Source organism: Crinia signifera, chromosome 3 (assembly GCF_055691185.1).
Source record: "Crinia signifera chromosome 3, ASM5569118v1, whole genome shotgun sequence".
NCBI lineage: Eukaryota > Metazoa > Chordata > Amphibia > Anura > Myobatrachidae > Crinia > Crinia signifera.
Window position 1 is genome coordinate 76832289 of NC_139219.1, and position 25101 is coordinate 76857389.

Genomic DNA, 25101 nt, shown 5'->3' on the forward strand with positions numbered 1-25101 from the left:
GAGCATCACGCTGTGGGGCATTTGTATAATGGAGCTTCACATTGTGGGGCATATGTATAATGGGCATCACGTGTGGGGCATATGTGTAATGGAGCATCACGCTGTGGGGCATTTGTATAATGGAGCTTCGCGTTGTGGGGCATATGTATAATGGGCATCATGTATGTGGCATATGTTTAATGAGCATCAAGATGTGGGGCATATGTATAATGTGCATCATGTATGTGGCATATGTTTAATGAGCATCAAGATGTGGGGCATATGTATAATACAGCTTCACGTTGTGGGTCATAGGTATAATGGGCATCACGGTGTGTGGTATATGATTAATGAAGCATCATGTTATGGGGCATATGTATAATGGGCATCATGTGTGTGGCATATGTATAATGGAGCTTCACATTGTGGGGCATATGTATAATGGAGCATCACTGTGTGTGGCATATGTGTAATGGAGCATCACGGTGTGGGGCATATGTATAATGGGCATCATGTGTGTGGCATATGTGTAATGGAGCATCACTGTGTGTGGCATATGTGTAATGGAGCATCACATGTGGGGCATATGTATAATGGGCATCATGTGTTGGGCATATGTGTAATGGAGCAACACGGTGTAGGACATATGTATAATGGAGCATCACGTGTGGGGCATATGTGTAATGGAGCATCACGGTGTGGGGCATATGTATAATGGGCATCATGTGTGTGGCATATGTGTAATAGATCATCACGGTGTGGGGCATATGTATAATGGAGCATCACGTGTGGGGCATATGTATAATGGTCATCATGTGTGTGGCATATGTGTAATGGAGCATCGCGGTGTGGGGCATATGTGTAATGGAGCAACACGGTGTGGGGCATATGTATAATGGAGCTTCACGTTGTGGGTCATAGGTATAATGGGCATTACGGTGTGTGGCATATGATTAATGAAGCATCACGTTATGGGGCATATGTATAATGGGCATCATGTGTGTGGCATATGTATAATGGAGCATCACGCTGTGGGGCATTTGTATAATGGAGCTTCACATTGTGGGGCATATGTATAATGGGCATCACGTGTGGGGCATATGTGTAATGGAGCATCACTGTGTGTGGCATATGTGTAATGGAGCATCACGGTGTGTGGCATATGTGTAATGGAGCAACACGGTGTGGGACATATGTATAATGGAGCATCACGTGTGGGGCATATGTATAATGGGCATCATGTGTGGGGCATATGTGTAATGGAGCAAGACGGTGTGGGACATATATATAATGGAGCATCACGTGTGGGGCATATGTGTAATGGAGCATCACGGTGTGGGGCATATGTATAATGGGCATCATGTGTGTTGCATATGTGTAATGGAGCATCACGGTGTGGGGCATATGTGTAATGGAGCAACACGGTGTGGGACATATGTATAATGGAGCATCACGTGTGGGGCATATGTATAATGGGCATCATGTGTGTGGCATATGTGTAATGGGGCATCACGGTGTGGGGCATATGTGTAATGGAGCAACACGGTGTGGGGCATATGTATAATGGAGCATCACAGTGTCTTATATAGCGCAGCAGATTCCGTTACAGTGTCTTATATAAAGCAGCAGATTCCGTTAGCCACGCCCCCAATTCATTACCGGGTGGGGGGGCTCGAAATATGCCCTTCCTCCGGGCACCATGGCATATCTCCCAACATGACCCTCTCCAGGAGGGACACAATGCTCTGTTCCTGTACTTCCCTAGTAATGCTATGATTACCATCACCTGTTTTAAACAGGTTAATTGATAAGAAAGGTGCTTCTACACAAGTGATGGTAATCCTAAATTAAGAAAGAAGTCCAGAGGCAGAGCATTGTGTCCCTCCTGGAGCGGGTCATGTTGGGAGGTATGCCATGGCACCTAGCTACACCGCTGGTACCAGGGTTGCCTACCCTCCCGGAATGGCCGGGAGGGTCCCGGAAATCAGGTCCCCCTCCCGGTCCCCCGGAAAGGGTGGCAATCCTCCCGCATATCCCCCCCAGCTCCCGCGAAGTGTCCCTCGGCGGGGGTGTCCGCAGGTAAAATGCTGCGATCGCTGCATTTTAGCCCCGCCCCCCGCAGTGCAATGACTAAAATACCGGCATTGCATGGCGGGGGCGGGGCTAAAATGACGCGAGGCTGTAGGCACGCCCCTAACAGCGCCTCTTTTTCCAGTCCTGGAAATGGCCCCGCCCCCCTGCCTGAGCTGGCTGCCCTCTCCTAGAGGGCAGCTCAAAAGTCGGCAAGTATGCATTGTACCCCAAAAGAACAGCCGCTGTGAGCGACCCTGGCTCTTTTAGTGGATATTTTGAGGAAGTCTCACAGCAACGTGGCAAAGCGTTAACCATAGCTGCCTACATAGGCCAGGCTTTAATCAGCGAAGTATCACGTGATGTGTAACCCAGTTGTCGGGGTAGCGCCAGATGTTGTTGCCAGAAAGTAAAATGGCCGCCAGCGAGCGCCCGGCGCTCCAGCTGCGTCACATGACAGCTGCCCCTCCCATTCTCCCTTCATTGAAGGTTTGGACTCTGCAGAGACGTCAGGAGTGACGTATGCAATATAAACACGGGCAGGGAGCTGTGTGTGCTGGAGTATTGTGTGACAGGCAGTGCAGTCGTCGGGAGGAGCTGCTGCAGCAGCGGTGCCGCCTGCGGAGACCCCAGGACTGTGTCGGGAGCGCGCGTCCAGGGGCAACAGACCGGGTGTCAGAGCGCCCCATCCTCAGTACCCCGCTCCCCGTGGACCCCGGCATGGAGATGGCGGCACCACTCGCCCAGTTTGACGAGGACTGGCAGGACTTTTACGAGTTCCGTCCTCCGTCCTCTTCCCCCGGGAGCAGCAGCCGCCTGGACAAGGTGAACTCCAACCCGTCCGCCACGTCCTCAGCAGCAGCAGATCCCTTCCCCGGGGGCCTGGGCGCTCTGGAGGACCTGGCCGAGCTGGACAACGGATTCTCGGTGGAGCTGATGGGAGGGTTCAAGTCCATGGAGGATCTGGTCAACGACTTCGATGAGAAGCTGACGGTGTGCTTCCGCAACTACAGCACAGACACCGGCCACATCGCCCCGGTCCGGCCCATCACCGAGGAGGGCATCATGCGAGATGACGAGTGAGTGTGGCCGGGGTGTGTGTATGCCGTCTCTGCCCTAAGCAATGTGTATTGTAGTGTAGTGTGTTGCAGGCAGTGTGTAGTAGGGTGATGCAGACAGTGTGTAGTGTATGTTATTGTGATGCATGCAGTGTATAGGGTGCTGCACGCAGCGTGTAGTGTAATGCAGGCAGTGTAGTCGGTGTATGGGATTCCAAGGTACTGCTATCATTTGCAATTTGTGTGTCACTTTGCTAAATCATAGTAAAATTGCTGAGACTTTCTATATTCCCCTTCTCCATCAAAGTCTTTGGTCTGGCCCAGTATTTGGAACACCATTCCAGTCTCGTCAGACCAGGGACGGACCCTTCTCACTCAGCATCTCTGACCCAGGTTATTCCCAGGACAGCGCAGTTTGATGTAAAGTATTAAAAGCCTGGTGAAGTGATAACTCAGAAGCTGATTACACACCAGTGAATCAGCTCCTTGCAGTCAAGTTGCAGGCAGAGTTTGGAAAATGACCATAATTGGCTGCTGTGTTATCACCGGCAACTTTATCACTTCACCAGGCTTAATAATACCCCTTTTACAACAAAAATCCCGCATCCGACCCGGCATTTGGAAGAAGGATCCAAGCCGGGTCGGATCCGGTATTTACACCGTTTACGCTGCGGTGCCCACCCGCAGTGTAGACGGAGGCGGCGCTTGGAGATGACCTCTCCAAGCACTGGGACCGCGGTGATCCCCGCTGAAAACACTGATCGCCATGCTGGGGGCAGGCCAGCACCAAGGTAAGCTGCTGGGCTGCATACCCCTGTACACCCCTTAGCCGTCGTCCAGGAGGTGAATGGATGCCACACACAGGCATCCATTCACCTACTCCGCTGCTGCTGTCTGTAGAGTATAGCAGACAGCAGAGCAGGCTGTCTGTGCGCCCCCCTTCCCCCCCTCCCCCGTTCAACCTGCGAACGCTGCGGTCCGCAGGTTGCACGTCCACCATTGATGTAAATGGGAGCTGGGTCGGATGACCCGGCGTACCCATTTACACCGCCCTCTACCCAGGTCCTAGCCGTGTTCTACGCAGGTCAGGACCTGGGTAGAAGTCCTGTGTAAAGGGACATGGCGTGTCCCATTTACACCGCTTCTGACCCGCCGAAGACCCGGGGTTTTGCAGCGGTGTAAAAGGGGTATAAACCTGCCACAAGTGTTTTACAGTCTCTGTTCTGGTACCTGTGGAGGGGCTGACACTGTGGAGATGGGCAGAGAGCGATTACCCATTTTGTAAACTGGTCCTGGGCTACTTATTTACACTGATCCTTAACCTGCGTCCAAGGGTACAGGTCAAATAGGGGGGTGAGGGGGTGTCCCGCTCCGTCCAGGAGTAATTACTCTGGACACAGTCTGTAAAATTACAGGAGCTGATAGTTATGTGCAACTTCTCACTCGCAGATTCAATACATTTTCCCCATATTGTCTTGCTGCAAATAGCGTGAGTTGGTGCTTTATTTACAGTGTGGTACATGTATTAAGTGTGGGGTTTTTTTTTCGTGTGGTGTTTAAAAAAAAAAAAAAAGATAGATAGATAGAATATTTGTTTGCTATCTTGAAATATCTGAACCTTTTAATGGTCTGAACCAACCACCAATACCGAGTGGGGGAAAAAGAGACTTTTAATAAACGCTTGAAAATTCATGGACTTTACTTTTATTTACTTTTAGAAAGTTTAAGGATTATTTGAAGGATTGTTTGACCTAATCTATAAGGTCATCATGAAGGTCGCCATCTTACAATTGTTTCATATATATATATATATATATATTTCTCAAAAAGGGGGGTTATTCCCATTTCTATAAAATGTATTAAAAGTCAGACCCTAGAAAAATACTCTGGATTGTGTAAATAACTACACTGCCATAGCCAGCTATAACACTGTCTGCTAACTCACAGCTCCATTTAAAGATGGTGCTATATGTTACTTGCTGTACCAGTCCTGTTCCTCACTCAGAACTTTCATAAGTGCTGCCGGACTGAGATCTCGTAGTTCTTCGAGATCACACCAAGCAAATGCTGGGGGGAGTTTTTTATTGCATTAGCATTGGGCTGATGCAGTGCAGGCTGGGCTGAGATTACTAGAGGTGCAGTTAATGTGTCACCTCTCCAGTTACTACCTTTTAAATGCATCCTGGCACTAGACCCACACACACAGGGCGATTTTGAGCTGAAAGCAACTCACACTTGTTGTTTTGAGCTGCTTTCAGCTGCCACTAATGTGACCTGGTACATTGTCATACTGTCCTTCTAATAGTTTGACCTAGTTCATTGTCCTTGTCCTACTGTCATTTCTTGATCTCTGCGAGATTATCATCCTATTCTTCTAATGGGGTGACTATTATCTTTTTTACCAAAATGCTGCATCGCACCCAGGTTTTTGAACCCAGCTCCAACACGCCATTTGACACCTTATTACACCAATTTGAGGGGCTGGTCCTTAGCCAGCACTTGGAGATGACTTCATCTCCAAGTGCTGAGAAATCCACCAGCCGGGATCCCTGCAATGTCATGGACCACGCTGGGGGCAAGCCCAGCACCCGGGAAAGTTGCTAGGCTTCCCCCAGCCTCCGCGCACCCCCCAGCATCCATTCACCACCTCCACGGCTCCGTTGCTGTCTGCACAGTTCAACAGACAGAAGCAAAGGCTCTATGCGCCGCCTGCCCAACCTCCGGACTCACCGCAGGATGCTGTGGTTGGGAGTTATGGGCTCCCCCTCAATGGTGGAAACGGGTCCCTGGTTGGTTACCTGTTTGCAATGACCCTGTAAAAAGTCCCCTCGGCCATGTATCCACCGACTATGGTTTTTCCGATGAGCCGTTGGTGTCTAACTAGCGTTACCGCGACTCACTACCGGGTCGACTAAGGGTGGTTGATCATACCATAATCAATCTAAACCCCGTTGACCCTCTATAACACAACCCTTTACGCTGTTTAAACCCCGTTGACCCTCTATAACACAACCCTTTACGCTGTTCCTGAACGTGGGTCTCACCCTTGTTCAACTGGGACATTTTGCTGGTTGGATTGCTCGGTCTTTTTAAGGGGCACATTTACCCTGAGGCCCGATCCGGGAAATGAGCTTGGTGTAAAAGGGTATTAAACAGTGCACAGCTTGTTTGTTTCTCTATGTAATCACTATATATGTGTATGATTATGTATTTATTTACCAAACTGTTTCTTTGTATTGAATGTTAATTTGCAGAATCCATATCCATTTGTAGTATGCAGATGAATATGGAGCGTTTACAGGAGCATGCAATGTCTTGCTATGGCTATGTTGTTTGAAGGTGTGGGGGCTATCAGGAGACTGTATATTCTGCAAAAAAATGTTGTAAGTCTTTTAGATATTATGGAGCATTGGTGCGTCTGATTTTTCAACCTTTATGCTTGGTTATTGTGATTTTTCTACCTGGAGGTCTGGGATATATCTATCCGGGTGTGGATTATATAGTGGACAGTGTCTAGGTCAGGGCTGGTCAAACCAGTCCTTCAGATCTACCAACAGTTATGTTTTCCAGACCACCTGTTGGTAAATATTGTGGGCTGTTTTGGCTAGCTCTGATCGACCCCCTACAAGTTGACATGCACAAGATCGACATGGGGGGAGGGGAAAGGTTGACACTGAAACTGATCAACACATAGAAAGTTCGACATGAGATTTCACTTTTTCTTTCCCCTAGATTGCAGCAAATAAACCCCAAAATACAGTCTTATTCCAGGTGGATGGTATGAAAGCTTTAAAACATAAAAAAAAAAAATTGAGAAATACTCATGTCTGCCTTTTTGCTTGTATCAACCTAATGTCTGTGTCAATCTTATGCCTATTGACCAATAGAGATCGGCCTAATGTATGTATCACATCTGCTCCCCTATGCTTTAAAATCTATAAAAAATGTCACTGACTGGGCAGGAATAATTGCCTATTCTTCTGTAGACCCAGTATATGCTCTTGTTTGATCTGTGGTAGAGACATGGTTGCTGGAAAGTTTAAGGCTACAGGTAGAGTAACATTAAACTGGTCCATCAGATGTTGGCCTTTTATGGACTTGGGGTCTCCAATAAAATGTAAATCGTTTCTTTTGGTTCCTGCTCTCCAGATCGTCAAGTTTGTTCATCTAGTTATGTGAGCTGGTTTGGGAGTCAAGTGAAGTGAGTGAATATTATATGCCGCCTCATTCAGTCACTTTTCCAGGCCAAAAATTTGACATGTTAGTAAGTCTTAGTCATTGCTATATCGAGAGGTCTGCATGTCTTTGAACCATATCCATCGGAAACATGAGGGTTTGGGACATTGCTGTTGCCATATCAGCAATAAAGGTCTAATGCTGTGACAACCACTTGTTCAGGATGTGTGGACTCCAAAGCATTAGAAGATGTTTGAAGAAACCTGGGATGACATGCTCTTTTTGCACTGCTCCACCTGACCTCAGTATACAGCCATATTCATAGTGTCCTATCAGGTGCCCACTGCACACAGCAATAACATGACCAGGACTTGTCAGTATGTTCTGTAACCCCATCCAATTGCTACACACTCTTCACTCTCCCTCTTTCTTTGGATTAGCCAAAGCCACATGACTGTCAGAGGCCACTTTCCACTGTGTTACAGGAGATAAGCATGTGAAGGCCACTAACAACATGGCTGTAGAATGACGGCGGTAAAAAATGGTCCCTTTTATGAATCGAACTCAGGCATATTGTACATTAATGTACAGTACAGCATGCAGAGCGGCGCGCTTATCCACTAGCCTACGACACTTGATCAGAGCGTCCAGAGATTCCACTCTGATGCATCCTAGCACCTTGCAAACAAAACAATGAAACGCATTAGCGTCCATGCCCGTGCAAACGCACGGAAAGCTTTATAGGGAGGCAGGATTTCTTGTGTGTTAAATATACAGTAACTAACCTACTGTAAATGTGTTGGGGGGGGGGGGGGGGGGGAATAAGTTCCCTTGAATAATCAAACTCAGGCATACTGTAATTTAATGTACAGTACATGCAGAGTGGCGCACTTATCCACTAGCCTACAGACCTGCTAAGATTAGCCAAAGCTTCCACTCAGATTCATCCTAGCGCCTTTCAACCAAACCAATGAGACACATTAGTGTCCGTGCCCATAGCAAGTTATAAAACAGTGTATGCACTTCAATGTAATTGTGTTTATTAGCGTCTATCTACAGTACCGTAGCTTACTGGACAGTACAGTAGTAGCAAAGTAGTTCCTGCTCTGCAGAGCTTTTTAATACTGTAGTCCCTTCATGCACACATTTCACACATGTGCATTGAAGATTTCAAAAAGTGACATCTGGCAGCACCACCGCCATGTGCCATGCCACTGTGATATTCTATGATCTTAAACTTAACACAACCATTAAATTATCCATATTACACAGATAGGAAAAGGAGAATAATTTTGTGAGTTGTAATACAAAAGATCCTATCAAAATGGTTATCCAAAGAGGTTCCCAGACCTTTTAATATGTATGTTAATTTTCTGCTTCTTTGCCTCAACAATAAAGTGTGTGTGTGTGTGTGTGTGTGTATATATGTGTATATATATATATATATATATATATATATATATATATATATATATATATATATATATATATTACACACACACACACACACACACCTGGTCCCCCTATGTCCATGGTGGCCTTTGGAATGGGATCCACCTTCAGCGGCATCTCTGGTCCCAGGGTTGCATTGCTCACCAGCGTGCCTGCACAATGCATCCTTGGGACGAGGAAATCCGATGGCCGCTGGGGACAAGTATGAAAAGAGGCAGTGGGGAAAACAACCCAAAATGAAATATTCTAAAAAAAAAACACTGTTTTTGGAATGGGCGGATAAGGGAGACCCGGCCTCTATGGATAAATAGATAGATACACAGTGTATATATGACTTCAGCTTTTGGAATCCAGCAATATATACACTGATCACTGAGCTCCTATATGATCTGTGACAGTGAATTAAATCACAGAACACCTACCGATCTGAGCATATTTACATGGCCTTTGAGGAACCTGCATAGGTGGATCTTCTCCATAAAACTATTTTTAGACACATTTCCATTGGACTGTTATATTCTATTTATGATCTACACCCTTTAACAATTGCTGTCATTTATCAATCGAATTGATGCATTTCTGCCCCTGATGAAGTCATAGCAATGACTAAACGCATTGGGCTTTCTTCATTCACTTGATGATTATGGTCAACCTCTCAAAAGGATCCCATTCTGATTGATTATTGTTTTTATTGAAAGTTGTATACATACTGTTATGCCCACAGGGCTTTTTATGTATTAAATACCCTTAAATACAGTGATTTGCCTTTTCTGTACAACTTAGTATGTGTGTGTGTGTGTGTATAATATAATAAATATTTTGTATGGGACAATACACACTTGATACCTGTGTTTGGGGATAAGATATTAGTCTATCGCTGCTTTATTGTGAGAGGTACTGAGGCAGAATTTTTTGAGATGGTACAGCACCTCAACCAGTTGGACAGTGAACTTTCTTGATGTGACGATAGTTCGTGAAGAAAATAAAATCTGTTCAACACTCTACCAGTAAGACACAGAGCGAAATACATTACTGTGTGCCACAAGTTGTCACCCGGCTACGCTTAAAAAGAGTCTTCCCATTCCTCAATTTTTATGTGTGTTAAGAAACAACAGCTCATTGGTCTTGGCATAACAACAGACCTGTAAGATGAAAACTCGATTCATATAGAAGTATATTATCGGTAGCCGCAAATCTACAGTATACATTGAAATTATTGTGGACTAAACAAAACCGGAGGCGCCATCTGGGGTCATCCAACCCACCCCCAAGAACAATACATTAGCAGTATAGATAAAGAAGTGTAGTCTGTTGCTATAGTACTTGATTCATTATTTACACTTTAACCTGCCCATGTGGGCTTGTGTACGTTGGGTTGACTACAAGAAGTTTCAGAGAGCAGATGGCCAACCATCGATATTCTATCCGCCGGGCCCTCAATACTCAGAAAAGCGACAAACCAGTGGCCCTACACTGTATGCATGAAAATCACTCCATATCCAGTTTAAAATGCATGTTGATAGGTCACATACCCCAACCACCCAGAGGAGGAGACGGAGAACGATTACTGCGACGAGAGGCAAAATGGATTCCTGAACTTGGCACCGTAACTCCCAAGGGGATAAATGTATAAAACTCCTTTTGATGTTTTTCTATAAGCTATCTTCCTTTGAGACGTGCAATTGTTTTTTTTAGAATCAATAGGGTGAACTATGTTCCCCCTATACTTTGAGAAATGAGAATACATTCTTCTCATTAACTCCTTTAGGGAAACACATGGATTTCCTGTGGGGTTTTTTCTGATCGACATGTCGATTTATATTGCTTTTAATGGTGTGTGTATATGTTGTATGTCTCTTTCCTCTTCTTTTAATATAATAAAGTATTTTTGATGAAAATATTCAGTCTATAGGTAGTGTAGATAGTGTCATATGGTCACACAATGAATAAAATATTAATGAAAAGATATATTTTTTTCACAAATTAGTTAATTCCTATATTCCAGTCTATCAGATCAGTTCATTATGGACAGCTATTTTTGCTAATTTTCTATTTTTTGATCGCTGGTATGAACGCTGACAGACTAAATAGGTCTTAAATTTCTCTTTTTTCTTTTTCTTCCATTAAATGGTTTAATATAAATAAATAAATAAATAAATAATAATAAAAAAAAAGATTATATATATATATATATATATATATATATATATATATATATATATATATATATATATATATATATATATATATATATATATATATATATATATATATATTCTCAACAGGAGATGCGGCACTCAGATTTAGAAATAAACACGCTGTACACAGGGCCGGCGCCACCACTAGGCAAATCTAGGCATTTGCCTAGGGCGCCGGCCACTGGAGGGCGGCATTTTGTGCCGCCCGGGTACCTGTCCTACGGCGCTGTCTATTTAAATCTGGCGGCGCGAGCGCTATCCGTCGGGCTATGCAGAAGCGCTTCTAGTGTGAAAACTCTGGCAGCACGGCGCACGCTGATCTCAGCCAATCAGCGTGCTGCCAGTGTTTTCACACTAGAAGCGCTTCCGCATAGCCCGGCGGATAGCGCTCGTGATTTTTAATGGACTGCAGGGACCCCCGCTGCCTCCGCCGCCAGATTTAAATAGACAGCGCCGAACGACAGGTACCCCCGGCCCTGGCTGTACAAGCAGGTATGATCAACGTTTCAATCTATTATGATTTTCGTCAGGATAAAGTACAATACAGATAGTCAGCTTACCTTATATACTCCAACACACCCATGTGCAAATGTTCAGACGGTGCTGGCCAGCTCCTGGACCGGCGCTGAAGTGTGACGTCATTGAGTATCCACTCAGTGCACTTCAATCAAGTGATTAAAAGTCATGGTAACATCATAACAACATGATATAGCAACATCATAGCAACAAGAAAATCATCTCAAATGTACAACATACGGTTGTGAGTTATATTAAAGAAGGCAGACATCGATATTAATACAAGCCTATAAGTAGCATACAAGTGCCTGTAATTAACGTGGTAAACATATTTTACATGCATAATAATACATATAATTAATGAACCCTAAAAAGATTGGGTTAGTGATAACAAGATCTAGTGTTATGCGAACAAGAAGGTACCAGTTCTATGGTATTAGAACATGGACAAGGAAAGGCTTTCATTAAGTCCTTTCGGTGCAATCACTTGAAGTCGAAAAATCCACTCGGCTTCACGTTTAAGTAACCTGAGACCTCGGTCTCCGCCGCGTCTCAGCAGCGGTATATGGTCAATCATTCTATACTTCAAGCTTGAGATAGAATGTTTCGCCTCAGAAAAATGCCGGGCGACTGGTTGGTCACTTTTACCACTTAGCAGAGCTGCACGGATCGAAGAACGGTGTGCAGCCATCCGTTCTTTGAATTTCCTCTGCGTCTTGCCTATGTAGCTAAGGCCGCAGGGCCAAACGATTTGATAGACAGTGTAAGTGCTATCACAGGTTAAGTGATGCCTGATTTTGTATTTATGTCCCGAGTGAGGGTGCATAAATGTGTTTCCAGCAATTAAGTGGTTACACGTAGTGCAGCTGCATTTAAAACCTTCATTCTTTTTAATTTTTAGGAAGTTCTTGGGTTCCCCGCCAAGTCCCGATATATTGGTTTTAACCAGAATATCTTTAAGGTTTTTTGGTATCATTCAGTTGCAGATCTTTATCGGTTTGGATTATTGGCCACAATTTCTTTATGTTGTTATTGACTAGATTGGAGGAAGTATTAAATTGGTTGACAAATGGAAAGCAATTATTCAATTTCTCATTTTTAGGGGTTTTCTTATTTAAGAGTGTTTTACGGTCTAGTTTAAGCACCCTGTCTCTGTCATCCAACAATAATTGTTCAGTGTAACCTCTCATTTTCAATCGTGCAACTAAGTTCTTGATTTGGTTAATTGCTGCTGTGTGATCACTATTCTGTAGATGCGGAGCATTTGTGAGAGGTAAACCTTTCTTCAGCTTCTGTGGGTGACAACTTTTGTTATGTAACAGGGTATTTCTGTCAGTTATCTTATGGTAGACAGTGGTTACAATTTTTGTATCTACAATAGAAATTTAAACATCAAGGAAGTTAACATGCTTTTGATCCATGCAGTAAGTTAGTTTGACGGGGCTGTCACTCATGTTGTGGTTATTTATTAGGTCTTTGAAGACATCCTGGGGTCCAGACCAAACGATCAGCAGATCGTCTATATATCTAGTGAAGAATTTTATGTATTTAGCAATATCATGATTCCTAAAAAACAACTCGAATTCAACATAAAACACGAATGTATTAGCATACGTCGGTGCGACGGCAGAACCCATCGCACACCCCTGGGTTTGTAAATAAAATAGAAAGTAATTCTTTGTCAAAATTAATTCAAGCAGTGATAACCAAATGTTAATATGAGTCCCATCAAATGAGCCAGCTTCCAACATTAACCTCTTGACCGCATGTTGCCATGACTTTTAATCACTTGAAGTGCACTGAGTGGATACTCAATGACGTCACACTTCAGCGCCGGTCCAGGAGCTGGCCAGCACTGTCTGAACATTTGCACGTGGGTGTGTTGGGGTATAAGGTAAGCTGACTATCTGTATTGTACTTTATCCTGACGAAAATCATAATAGATTGAAACGTTGATCATACCTGCTTGTACTGCGTGTTTATTTCTAAATCTGAGTGCCGCATCTCCTGTTGATATATATATACTCCTACCTACTATTGATGGCACCAGAGAAATTTTACTCCTAAAGAGCAGAGTGTCGGTTTCTCCTGTTGAAATAAATATATATATATATATACCCACCTTCTTGATATTTTTTTTTTTATGCCCTGCATATCTCAGTATGGCCGTTCATTACAGTGTGATGGAACGCATGCGATTTCCTGGTTGAGCCAGACTGTGAATGTGACCGCAGCAGTGAGTATCGGCACTTGCTGACTTCGGTCATGGCTTGTGCGTTCCAGGGCTCTGAAGCACGCCACTTCCGGTCACGGCATTCGGCGTGTATGATAACTTATTATGGACTATTTACAGCGTCTTGTCAGTAGCGCCCTTTGGTAGTTGGACTTGGCGCACCATACTGTTCATTGCTATATAAATGTTAAAGTGTGTGCATGAACAATAAGGTATTTAGGGTTCTGATGATCTGATTGGTAGATCATCAGCCCATGTGAACGATGTGCCTGTATGTGTATATATATATATATATATATATATATATATATATATATATATATATATATATATATATATATATATATATATATATATATATATATATATATATATATATATATATATATATACCCTGCCTAGTGACCATTTGAGCTGGTGTGGCTGTAGTGGAAGGATTATTGTGTATTCTGAGCTGCTGATTTGACAAAGATCCAGGTGGGGATCAAAATGTTAACATGCTTCACAACAAATAAATATCTTGAAGACTTTTTCTTCATCCAAATGGGTGAGTGCCCTCTTCCATGTATCAATTCCATTGGAGTGAGCACTACAGTGGTGGCCTGATTTGAATATAGGTGCGAAAATTCGCGGATATATCTATTTTTTTTTTTTTTAAAGGGTTCCGCACTCTGCCTGTTTTTAAAACCTCAAAATGCACCCTGTCCTTTTTGTGTGTGGCACTTACGCTGCCCCCATGCGCTGACATGCCGCTGAGAATTTTTGGTGTATACCATCATGTGTAATGGGCATTATGGTGTGTGGTATTATGTGTAAAAGGCATTATAGTGTATGCTATAATGCAGGCATGGCCAACCTGTGGCTCTCCAGATGTTGTCAAACTACAAATCCCATCATGCCTTGCCACAGTTTTGCCCATAAGGGAGTGTTAAAATGGTGGCAAGGCATGCTGAGATTTGTAGTTTCACAACATCTGGAGAGTCACAAGTTGGCTTGTCTTCCTATAATGTGTCATTGTCATCACGACAGAATACGTAATGGGCATAGCAGAGTATGACAATGTTTAATGAGTTTAATCCTAGTGCAGTGTGCAATTTTAATAAAAGGCAAAATGTAATATATGCAAAAAAGATGCAGCACTAGGAGTCTGGTGCAAAAGAATATATTTTCAAAATATGTCACGAGGGCCGAGGTTTCAAGGTGAACATACTCCTTTTTTCACACCTTGAAAAAAAGGGATATGTTCACCCTGAAACGTCGGACCTTGTGACCTATTTTGAAAATATATTCTTTTGCACCAGACTCCTAGTGCTGCATCTCTTTCGCTATTGTTTAACCCTTTGTTGAGGGCACAGGAGCAGTGTATATATAGGTGTTTTTTTTTTTTTTTTCTTGTAATGTAAAATTCTAATATAAAATGTGCCAATCCGATTGAAAAAAGTGCCCTGCCCAGTGGTCAGCACCCTGACCTAAAAAAATCCTAGAGTGAACACTATATTATATGCATTTATATCACAAATGTGAGTGATGCTGGCATTTTTTTTAAATCTGGTAATTTTTATCAAATTTTGAGTACAAAAATAAAGAAAAACATAACAAACAATAAGAAGTGGTGCATTATTCAAACACTGTATGCATAACATATGTTTACAACATGACAGTCATCAGGAAACGTATACAGTGAAAGACTTCAGTTGTAGGCACTGGAAGTGGGTGACGCGTCGCACACATGGAACATCCACACCGCAAGGATAAATTAAGAACAATAATCTTGGCTGTATAGCGTAGATGCCTGCCATAGGCCACAAACTTTACTATACTTGCTTTCACAACCACATTTAGAGTACATAAATTGTTCATGGGACAAAGTAACATTAACAAGTGAAACCCACATGGTAAGGGACGGAGGGTCTGGGTTCAACCAGGCTCTGGCGATAGAAAACACAGGCTAGAGTAAGAAGGTTATTAACATGTATCCTATGATGGGTAGGGAAAAGCTCCTCCAAATCCAAACCGAAAATACAGATACACGGGTTACAAAGAAGTACCTGTATACCCGTGACTCTGATACTAGCTAGGATTGTTTCCCAAAAGGAAGACACTGGCATTTTTAGTGGATATATTGCGCATCTCACAAATGTTTTCACTCAAAGGGTAAATATTGTGATCTAGGCCTTGATCTTTTATTAGGAAGTTACAGGTAACCTAATGGTGACACCAGCTGGGGTGGGGGCAGCACAGCGTGCTCACTTGCATGAGAGCCCAGTCCAATCTCCCTGATTGGATCGCGTATCGCTCAGTGTGTACCCAGCTTACGTTTTGTGTACAGCTTTGTTTTATGAAACGTAAGTACCCGGCATTGCAGAGGTGGAAATCTTATATTTATTAAGTGATCAATGATGTGGTTGTAACTCAACATTTTAACATAATTAGCAGCACTTCCAACACACCCATGAGGTGGCCGCCCAGTGTCGTTTTTTTTTTAATGGGGTGTCGCCAGTAGCCCTAATCCCCAATTTACAGGGTAGTTTAGTTTATCACAAACTACAGAGAAGGAAACTAGTGACTGCTTAAGGGCCCCATACATCAGCAATTAATTGTGACAATTTTCAGATATGGAGATGATTGCCACACTTAATTTTAGATGTGTGGGCTCCCCCTTTTGGCAATCCCAATCAAAATCGCCAATCGATTGCTTAATCAGGTTTTTGAACATGTTTAATAATCTGGTATTATCTGCAGATCTTTTTTATATGTGTGGGCATTCCCAATTCGTCTTCTTCATCTATTTACATTATGAACAGCAATCGATTGGGCAATTTCCAGATATGAAGATGCAATCTTTAGATGGAAAAATCTGCCGATCACTGAAATAAATCTGTAATGTGTGGGCAAAGTCAGATTGTAAAATCCATTTATCTGGCCAAAATATCCCTATATCTGAAAATCCATAAATTGTGATTGCTGATGTATGGGGCCCATTAGAGTCAGTTAGCAGAACTGTACTGGTGGCACACAGTACTTCTCCAGAGATGTATCCATAGTCGGGGCAGGCAGCAAAGGCAGCAGGTACAGGTGTTTTTTTTTTTTTTCTCTCGTGCTGGTCGCCGTCAACTGATGATCTAGTATCCAGCTACATTGGCACGTTATGATACAATTCAGCCCATTTAGGGCAAACAAATTGTATGTTCTCAAAGAGGTTTTGGTCTATGGCAGGAATTGGCTTTTTCAAAGCTTCCGCATAGTGAAGTTTCAAGGCTTCCCACACAGAAACTTTGTGATCTATATCCATGGCGTATATGTGCGGCTTGAGTGGAGATTCTGTTTTTCCACTCTCTATGTCCTCCCAGATAATTGAGGAGAAGAAGGGGTGTTCTCGCACATTGCCATTAACCCCGAGTCGGCGGGTAGGGTCCTTGCACAGGAGTTGGGATATAATGTCCTTTGTTGCAGGATCAGTAATCTCTGAATACGATGGATTTTCCACAACGATCTTGATGTCAATCTCTTCCGTGCTCTCACCAGGAAAAGGGTGCTGTCGCACGGTGAGCATATATAGCATAATACCAAATGCAAACCAGTCCGCCCCTGCACCGAAGGGCTCGCCTACTAAAATCTCTGGAGCTACATAGCCTGTTGTCCCAGCAATTAGATTGACAGTGGTTTCTCCATATACATCCAACAGGGCCAGACCAAAGTCTGTGATCTTTATATGTCCCTGTGCGGTCAGCAAGATGTTAGTTGGTTTTAGGTCTCTGTGGATTATTCCTCTGGAATGCATGAACTGCAATCCACAGACCAGTTCTGCCGCAATAAATTTTATTGCTGTTGGGTCCAGCATGTTGTTTAACCCAAAATGTAAGAGGTCCCCTCCGCCAGCCAGTTCCATTACATAGTATAGGTAGTTGTTTGTATGGAACACTGCATATCCATGGGTCAGGAAAGGACTCTCACGTGCCAACTGAAGTACACGACACTCGGCCAAAATGTACTCACGTTTCAGTGATTCTCTCTTATTTGCACTTTTAATTAGTGGTCTTTTCTGTAGGATCTTAACTGCCACTCTTTCCTTACGAAGAGCATCTGTGGCGAGCCTCACAGCACTGAGGTCATGGGTTTGATCCCCACCATGGCCCTAACTGTGCAGAGTTTGTATATTCTCCCCGTGCTTGCATGGGTTTACTCTGGGTACTCCGGTTTCCACCCACAATCTAAAAATATACAGGTAGGTTAATTGGCTCCCAACAAAATTAACCCTAGTAGAATATCTGTGTGTGCGCGTATACATGTGGTAGGGAATATAGATTGTAAGCTCCACTGGAGCAGGGACTGATGTGAATGTTCAAATGTTCTCTGTAAAGCGCTGCGGAATATTTATGCGCTATATAAGAAACTGTTAATAAATAAATAATGAGTGCCAATCCAAATTGGGCTACAATATCATATTCTGCCAATAATACTCCATATATATGGGAATCCAAAAATAACAATAAGAAACACAGTCTCCGTTTATCCTCAAGGGGGGAGAATATCACTTGTTCTTAGGTGATTTAATTCAAAGCAAGAAGAGTGACCATTCCTGGTTAGCCAATGCTTGTGTGCTCCTCAATGTCCTCTCTATAACATAAAGGCAAATATCAAAACCACTGTCCGCTATTGAAGGCAATATATAGTAGAGATCTTTTAGTTTAGTTTATATCCTAATAAAAATCTACAATCTCTTACTTGCCCAGCATAATTCTTCTGCTGTTTAGCCTCTGAGCTCATTGTTTTTTATGGCTTAGTTAATGAACCCCTACATTCAATCTTCCATGTGCAGTGTATGATCATACTTACCAGGGAACTAACCTAAAGCAAGTAAAAGCAACTCTATAACACTGAATGTACTGCATACATCATGTTATTCATTTGCAATAAAAAACCCCAAACAATGAAAATTACTGTAGACAGAGGGAGCTGATTTGGGATCGCTTGTAGTGATCTGAAATTCAGCCCCAGCCCTGATGGCCGAGGTTTGCGTATACACCTTTCTGAGCATGTGCAAACCAGACAGCCAATGGCTGAGGCGTGTTAAACATTCGCCAGGCCGTTTTGATGTGGGGAGGGAGGGCCGGGGGGTGAACACGGGGCTGGACCATGAGAACGCCCAGTGTTTTATGGGCGTCCCCATGAAAATACTGGGCATTACCATGGGATCGCGGGAGGACAAATGCCTGCCAGGGGTGGGCAGCTGATGTCACAGGATGACAGCCGCCCGCCTTGTCTTCGTCCTAGTGTTTGTAAAGTCTATTCAGACAGACTTTGATTTGCGAAGGCAGGAGAAATCATTTGATGGTTGGTGACCATTGAATAATTTCTTCTGCTAGTGGCTGCATGCGAGGGGATGTTAGCGAGGGGAGGGGGCCGCCAAGAGGCATTTAAGGTGTTGCTAAGCAGCATAGAATTGCGGTACTGAATTACCCCCTAAGAAAAGATGCCAACCTTCAGTGATTGTGTATGCCATAATGCCTTATATGCAATGGCCACAATAAGATGTGGGTGTGGGTGTGTGTTTTTTTTCTTTTCTTTTTTTAATATACATTTTTCTGATTGCTATTCCATTGAATTGGTACGTTTGCGTGACCACTACCCATTCCTCTCCACAAGGCCACATCCGCCCCCCTCTCCACAAGGCCACATCCGCCCCCCTCTCCACAAGGCCACATCCGCCCCCCTCTCCACAAGGCCACATCTCCACCCTCTTTTTGGTACTCACGGATTCCTTATTTCAAATATGGGAAAGGTGGCACATAGTAGTTTTTTATTTTGCCATGGGCACTGAGACCCCTATACACCCCTGCTGCCTTGTGCCTTGTCAATGTCACCTATTTAAGTTAAAGTTCACAAATGTCATCAAAAGCAATTGTCTAATCTCAGATAGATGAAGGGGGGTCCTGGGGAACAACAATATGTGTTTGCATTTTTTAATACCATATATTTATAATCCCTAGTGTCCTATTGAGAGAGGGAACAGAACATACCGCTACATTAGGCGCCTCACAGATGGTGCGATCAATTTGATTTTTAACAAAAAAACCTACATGACCGCAGGGAAAAGAAGGCACAAGACCTTTTTTTTTTTTTTTTTAATTCAACACTTTTTTATTTTTTTTATTTTTCATTTTCATCTACACACATACATAAATAAAAAATCAGACATAAAAGAGCACATATACATAGGAACAAAAAAAAAAATACACAAAATAAGATTTTATATAGATAAAAAAATCAATATACATTTAACATGGAAATATCCAGGCAGATGAATAGACCAGAGAGCCTTGGCTCAGTCATCTACATAAATGCTATGGAGAGGCATGAGATCAGAGTTCTAGCCCCATTACCTTTTTTTTCCCCCCCTTACTTCTATCTCTCCTTCTCCCTACCCACCCTCCCCTTTTCTTTCCCTTCCGTCCCTCTTCCCTTCCTTTACTTCCCAATTTCTGTGCCCTCTCTCCCTAATTGTAGTGCGTCTTAAATATGTGATTACTATGTGATTATTCGGCGCACTTGCTGTGTGCGTATGTATTTAGTGTTTGTTTATGTGCTTTTTGTGTATGTCTTATTTGTTTCTTGTGTGTTTCTTGTGTGTTTTTTATGTGTTTCTTGTGTTTTTATGTTCCCTATTCTTCTATACATATGTGTACCTTGTGTTCTTGTGATTCGTGAGGTAAACTTAATTAGTTAATTTACCACTTCCCTTCCCCCCTCCCTCTCCACCCTCCCTTATTTCTGACCCCATCTCTCTTCTACCTTATCCATACACCCCTGATCAGGCACAAGACCTTTTTAAAGGTACGCCATACCATGCTGAAAAAAAGGTTTATAGTGCCTGCAGTAGTAATTCTACTTATATCTAGCCATACCATGCTGAAAAAAAGGTTTATAGTGCCTGCAGTAGTAATTCTACTTATATCTAGTAGCAGTTACGTAACTAAACATTTTGGTGCCATGTACCCCCCCTCCTACAAACACGCACACACAAAATAGGGGAAAAAATGCAGGCCGTGAGCACCTCTAGCCTCTGTGAGGCTGGTAGCAGGCTGATAAGGGAGGGAGGTGGCATTGTGTGGCGGGCAGCGGCTGACAAGGGAGGGAGGCAGCGGCTCACAATGAAGGTGGCGGGCAGCGATTTACTCTGGAGGGATGTGGTAGTGTGCTGTGGATGACCCGCTTCCCTCTGTACACTGGAGGGCAGCTCCGGTGGGCTGTGCTTTAGGTAGGGCATCCTGGGCCCTCTCCTCTCTTCAGAGCGGCAGGGTCCTGGACAATTGCACCCCTAGTACCAATTATAGGGGTCTGCCTTTTTCACTAGGCCACATTTGGAAGTTGAAACTAAAGCTATCGTAAGATGGCATGCGTCTGTGGTTGGAAATCTAGGCTTTTTACTGAAACTCTGTTAGTCCTGTGCATGCAAGGGGTATGGGGTTTGGGTAAGTGGCTCCAAATCCTTCTCTTTTTTTTTTTTTTTTTTTTTTATCTCTGTTCACTCCCCAACTTTTTCTGCCCTTTTATTTAATGAGCAAATTTATGATAACGGGAACAGTTTTATTCTACATTTCACAATTATAAAGTGTCTAGATTTACATGGACAAAAGGTCAGCCGGCAAAATGAAGATGCATAAAAATATCAACCCGCGTATTTTTTTTTGGCATGGAGTAGAGCGTACCATTGCATGGCAAGTGAACCCCCTTCACTGGGCACTCTACTGTTCCTAATTCTAGTCTATGTAGAAGGTGAAACCCAAGTTGACTTTTTTGCTCATGTCAACCTTTTGACTGACCTAGACCCTGTGGACCCATCTTCCATATATCCCTTGACCTTGTTATTGTAAAGTGAACTCCCCCACCACCATAAAAACAAATCATTTCCTGATTGATGGAGTATTAACCCCTTCCCTGGTACTCCTGAGAATTTTCCGGGGTATGCTAAAGTGCGCAGACCCAGAAATTTCTCAGGAGTGCCACTGCCTGCGCTCCGCCTTGCCATGCAGTGAGACTGTGTGCAGCGCCTCACTCAGCCCCCCAGAAAAAACTCGCCCAGTGGGGAGCGCTCCCTAAAAAAAAAAAAAACGCCACTGAAGGGGTTAAATAAAACAAGAGTTCTTGTTAATGTTCACAGTATTTGCATTAGGAAGAAAAGGGCAAATGGGGAATTGGCATGGCGAAAATGGAATTGTCGGAGACTATACAGTGATTCCAGTGGCATCAGTACATTTCCTAATGGTGAGGGATTTAGTTGCCCTATGAGTATTAAGGTCTTTGAATCCTTCTCCTCCCTTTGATCTTATTGGAGATGATTGCTGGGTTATAGCTCCTGGGTTCAGTGCCTGGAGTTTTTAATTGTTCTCGTAACTAGTGGATTTCTGCTTGCATCCTCCCGAGGCTATAGTGCCAGTTCAGGGAATATTAGCACTTGTATGTACAGACATTGAAGAATAATGCTTTTTTTTAAAGCTTTGGTTATATTGGAAATTTGAATTAGTTGACTTGTTTGTCTGAAGAATTTTGCTTTCAGAGATCCGTACTCCTCTTTCTACTGATGATTCTGTTCCCTTTCGTGTGTTTCCTAGTTGCTGCAGTGCTGCTGTCTGCGCTTTTGGTGCACCCAGCTGCTGATGGCAGAAGTGTTAGCTGCTGTCATTGATTACTGCGTTTTTGTTTGTTTCCCTGAGCTTGTTATGTATCCCTATTAAACTACAATGCAATTATCCTTGACTTAACCTCCTGAAATGCATGAGCTCTTCATCCAATGCCCTTTCCAATTAATATTGTTTCTAGCTAGACTACAACTTGTAATAAATACAATCCTTCTTGATCCTTTTTATAGTTTTTAGTGTCTTCTCGTATTTGCAGAACAGTTGTGATCCAGGTAAAGTGGTGACCCAATTGGGAAATGAAGCATCTCACAACCTGTCTCATACAGAATAAACACATTAAATGAGCTGATAGAATGGTTATTTTAGGAAAAGTATATATACTGCTGATAAAAGGAAGCGTTTCCACTATAGCTATCCACAGGACAGTTGTTTTTCAGTAATATTTCTGATTTTGGCTGAATATCTTTCTAACCCTAAGCCAGTATTTGCAGATCTATATATCATGCAGATAACTAGTACAGCCACATTAAAGTGTTACTATAACTCATTGTTGAAAAAGGTCATATTAGCATGTAATAATAACTTGCTGAAGCAATTTAGTCCCAGCTTGTAAAACTAAAGGCCCCCATACACTAGGGCGACTTGTCCTTAGGACAAGTCGCCCCCGACTTCCCCCTGAGCTTCCCCGGCTGCTCCCCGGGGAGCTTGATTAGATTGGCACTTGATGTGCCATTTTTTACATGTGATAAATCGTCTCGATTTATCACATGTAAAAAACCCGGGGAGCAGTGGGGGGGGGGGGGGGGGGCTACAGAGCAGGGCTGCTGGTGGGAGCAGGGGGGGCTGGGGACGCTGCGGGGGACACAGGCGGCATAGAGCCGGGAGCTGTCAGTGCTAGAAAAAAAAAGCCTATACAATGAATGGGCAGCCTGTGATTAGCTGAGCGCTCTCTAAGCCAATTGCTGACTGGCTGAGAGAGCGTTCAGCCAATCACAGGCCGCCCATTCATTGTATGGGCTTTTTTTTTTTATTCAGTACTGACAGCTCCCACCGGCTCCCCCTGCCCGGCTCTATGCCGCCTGTGTCCCCCGCAGCGTCCCCAGCTCCCCCTGCTCCCTCCACCGCCGCGCCGCCCCACTAGGTCCCAAGTCGGGTGGTCGGACGTGCAGCAGGTCCGACCACCCGACGCAGATCCGATGCGCACGGGACCGCGCATCGGATCTGAGGGGACATCAAAACTAGCCGATTTTGGTCCAATTTCGGCCAGATCCGACTGATCTGGCTGAAATCTGACCAAAATCGGCTAGTGTATGGGGGCCTTAACATGTATTGTTCTACAAATGTTTTTATTTTCTCCATGGGGCAATTCAATTGTTTATTGCAGCCACTAGATGGTGCCCACTGGAACAATTAAATTTTTGCTCTGTTTGGCCGCCAACAGTTGCGGGCACCGGCTTTTCAACTCACAGCCCCCAAAGGTGGGAACATGTGCTGATCTAGCTTAAAATATCATAACAAATGGAGAACATTTGATTCCTGCTCCAATAAAGCCTTGGATACTGTGCAAGGATTCTTACTGCACCGCTGTCACTTGGTCAATAAATCGGTTAGCAGTGATGATTAGAATTCATCCGCAAGATTCCGTTGCTAGTTTGAACAACATTTTAGGTAGAGAAAGCAGAAAGCGTTTATTATACGGTTGCATAATAACTAGTGATGCCCCAAAACCAGCATTCTGGGGCAGAAGTTGACCAAATTGATTCTCAAGACATTGGTTAATTTTTTATGCCACACTTCTATATCTAATGCCCCCCATACACGGTCCGTTAATCGGATCCGTTGTGTGCTTAAACAGCACACATCGGATCGGATCGCATCCCTAGTGCATGCAGTGTGCATGCACTGCGATCCGATCCGATGTATAGCTAGTACAAAAAGTATGTGCAGCACATACTTTTTGTACCGTACTATGTGATGCGCGGGAGCGCGCATCGCATAGTACAGAACGGAGCCATACACAACGGACCGTGTATGGGCTCCTTAAGAATGATCAAGTCTGAATGTGAAGTACAACAAAAAAATCTGCAGCAGCTGCATCGTAGCACTCTTCTATATAGTTTTAGACTCCACCTCACACCGGTATATGGGCATTTTATTAAGCGACTTTGTCACCGTTCCTATATAAAAAAAGATGCTTGGCACGAACAGTCACGCGGAACCAGTCATCATGAAGGGATATTTAGCGCAACGGTGTATGAAAACACATCTGTATGTATGATCAGCTCTTATGAGTGATTGTCAACAAGACAGAGGGTGAGGGGTTAATGAATGCAGTGTTCTACCCCATTCCCATTGCACCTTGGACCTGATGTGTTGAGGTGCGGTGTGTAAGAACCAAACTTTACACCAGGGTTGACAAACATGGCAATTCAACCTGGATTATAAAAAGGTTTACACCTGGGTTTCCCCCTGTATAATAGGTGACCCAGTTTTAATATGAAAGCACCGGACGAGATCCCGGGTCCAATCCAGCATTGTGATGTGAAAAGGGTGTCCGTGCCAGGATTAAATGGTGAATAGCTAGGGACGGGAGCCCCATGCTGATTGCTTAGCACACAGCGTTGACACACATGCAATACACCAGCGCTATCTGCTGACCAGTGTTCTCTGCATGCAGTCAAAATCTAGTCAGGCGATGGCGGGACAGTGCATCACCATTGCTATGGGCTGTACTCCCAGGGTGATTGATGTGTGCTTTAATTTCTGAGCGATCTAGTCAG

At 43.7% G+C, this 25101-nt stretch overlaps 1 protein-coding gene across 2 annotated transcripts in view; it reads left to right on the forward strand.

Annotated features, from left to right (window-relative positions):
* The first annotated feature begins 2546 nt into the window (after nucleotides 1-2546).
* The window catches only part of FEZ2 (fasciculation and elongation protein zeta 2), a 73952-nt gene continuing 51397 nt past the window's right edge, over nucleotides 2547-25101 (forward strand). Inside the window, exon 1 of one of the 2 annotated variants that reach the window (XM_083176048.1) lies at nucleotides 2547-3128. In XM_083176048.1, coding sequence (XP_083032174.1) covers nucleotides 2572-3128 — 557 coding nt within the window. In that variant the 5' untranslated portion in view covers nucleotides 2547-2571. The remainder of the gene's footprint in view (nucleotides 3129-25101) is intronic. The other variant, XM_083176049.1, reaches the window with a different exon arrangement.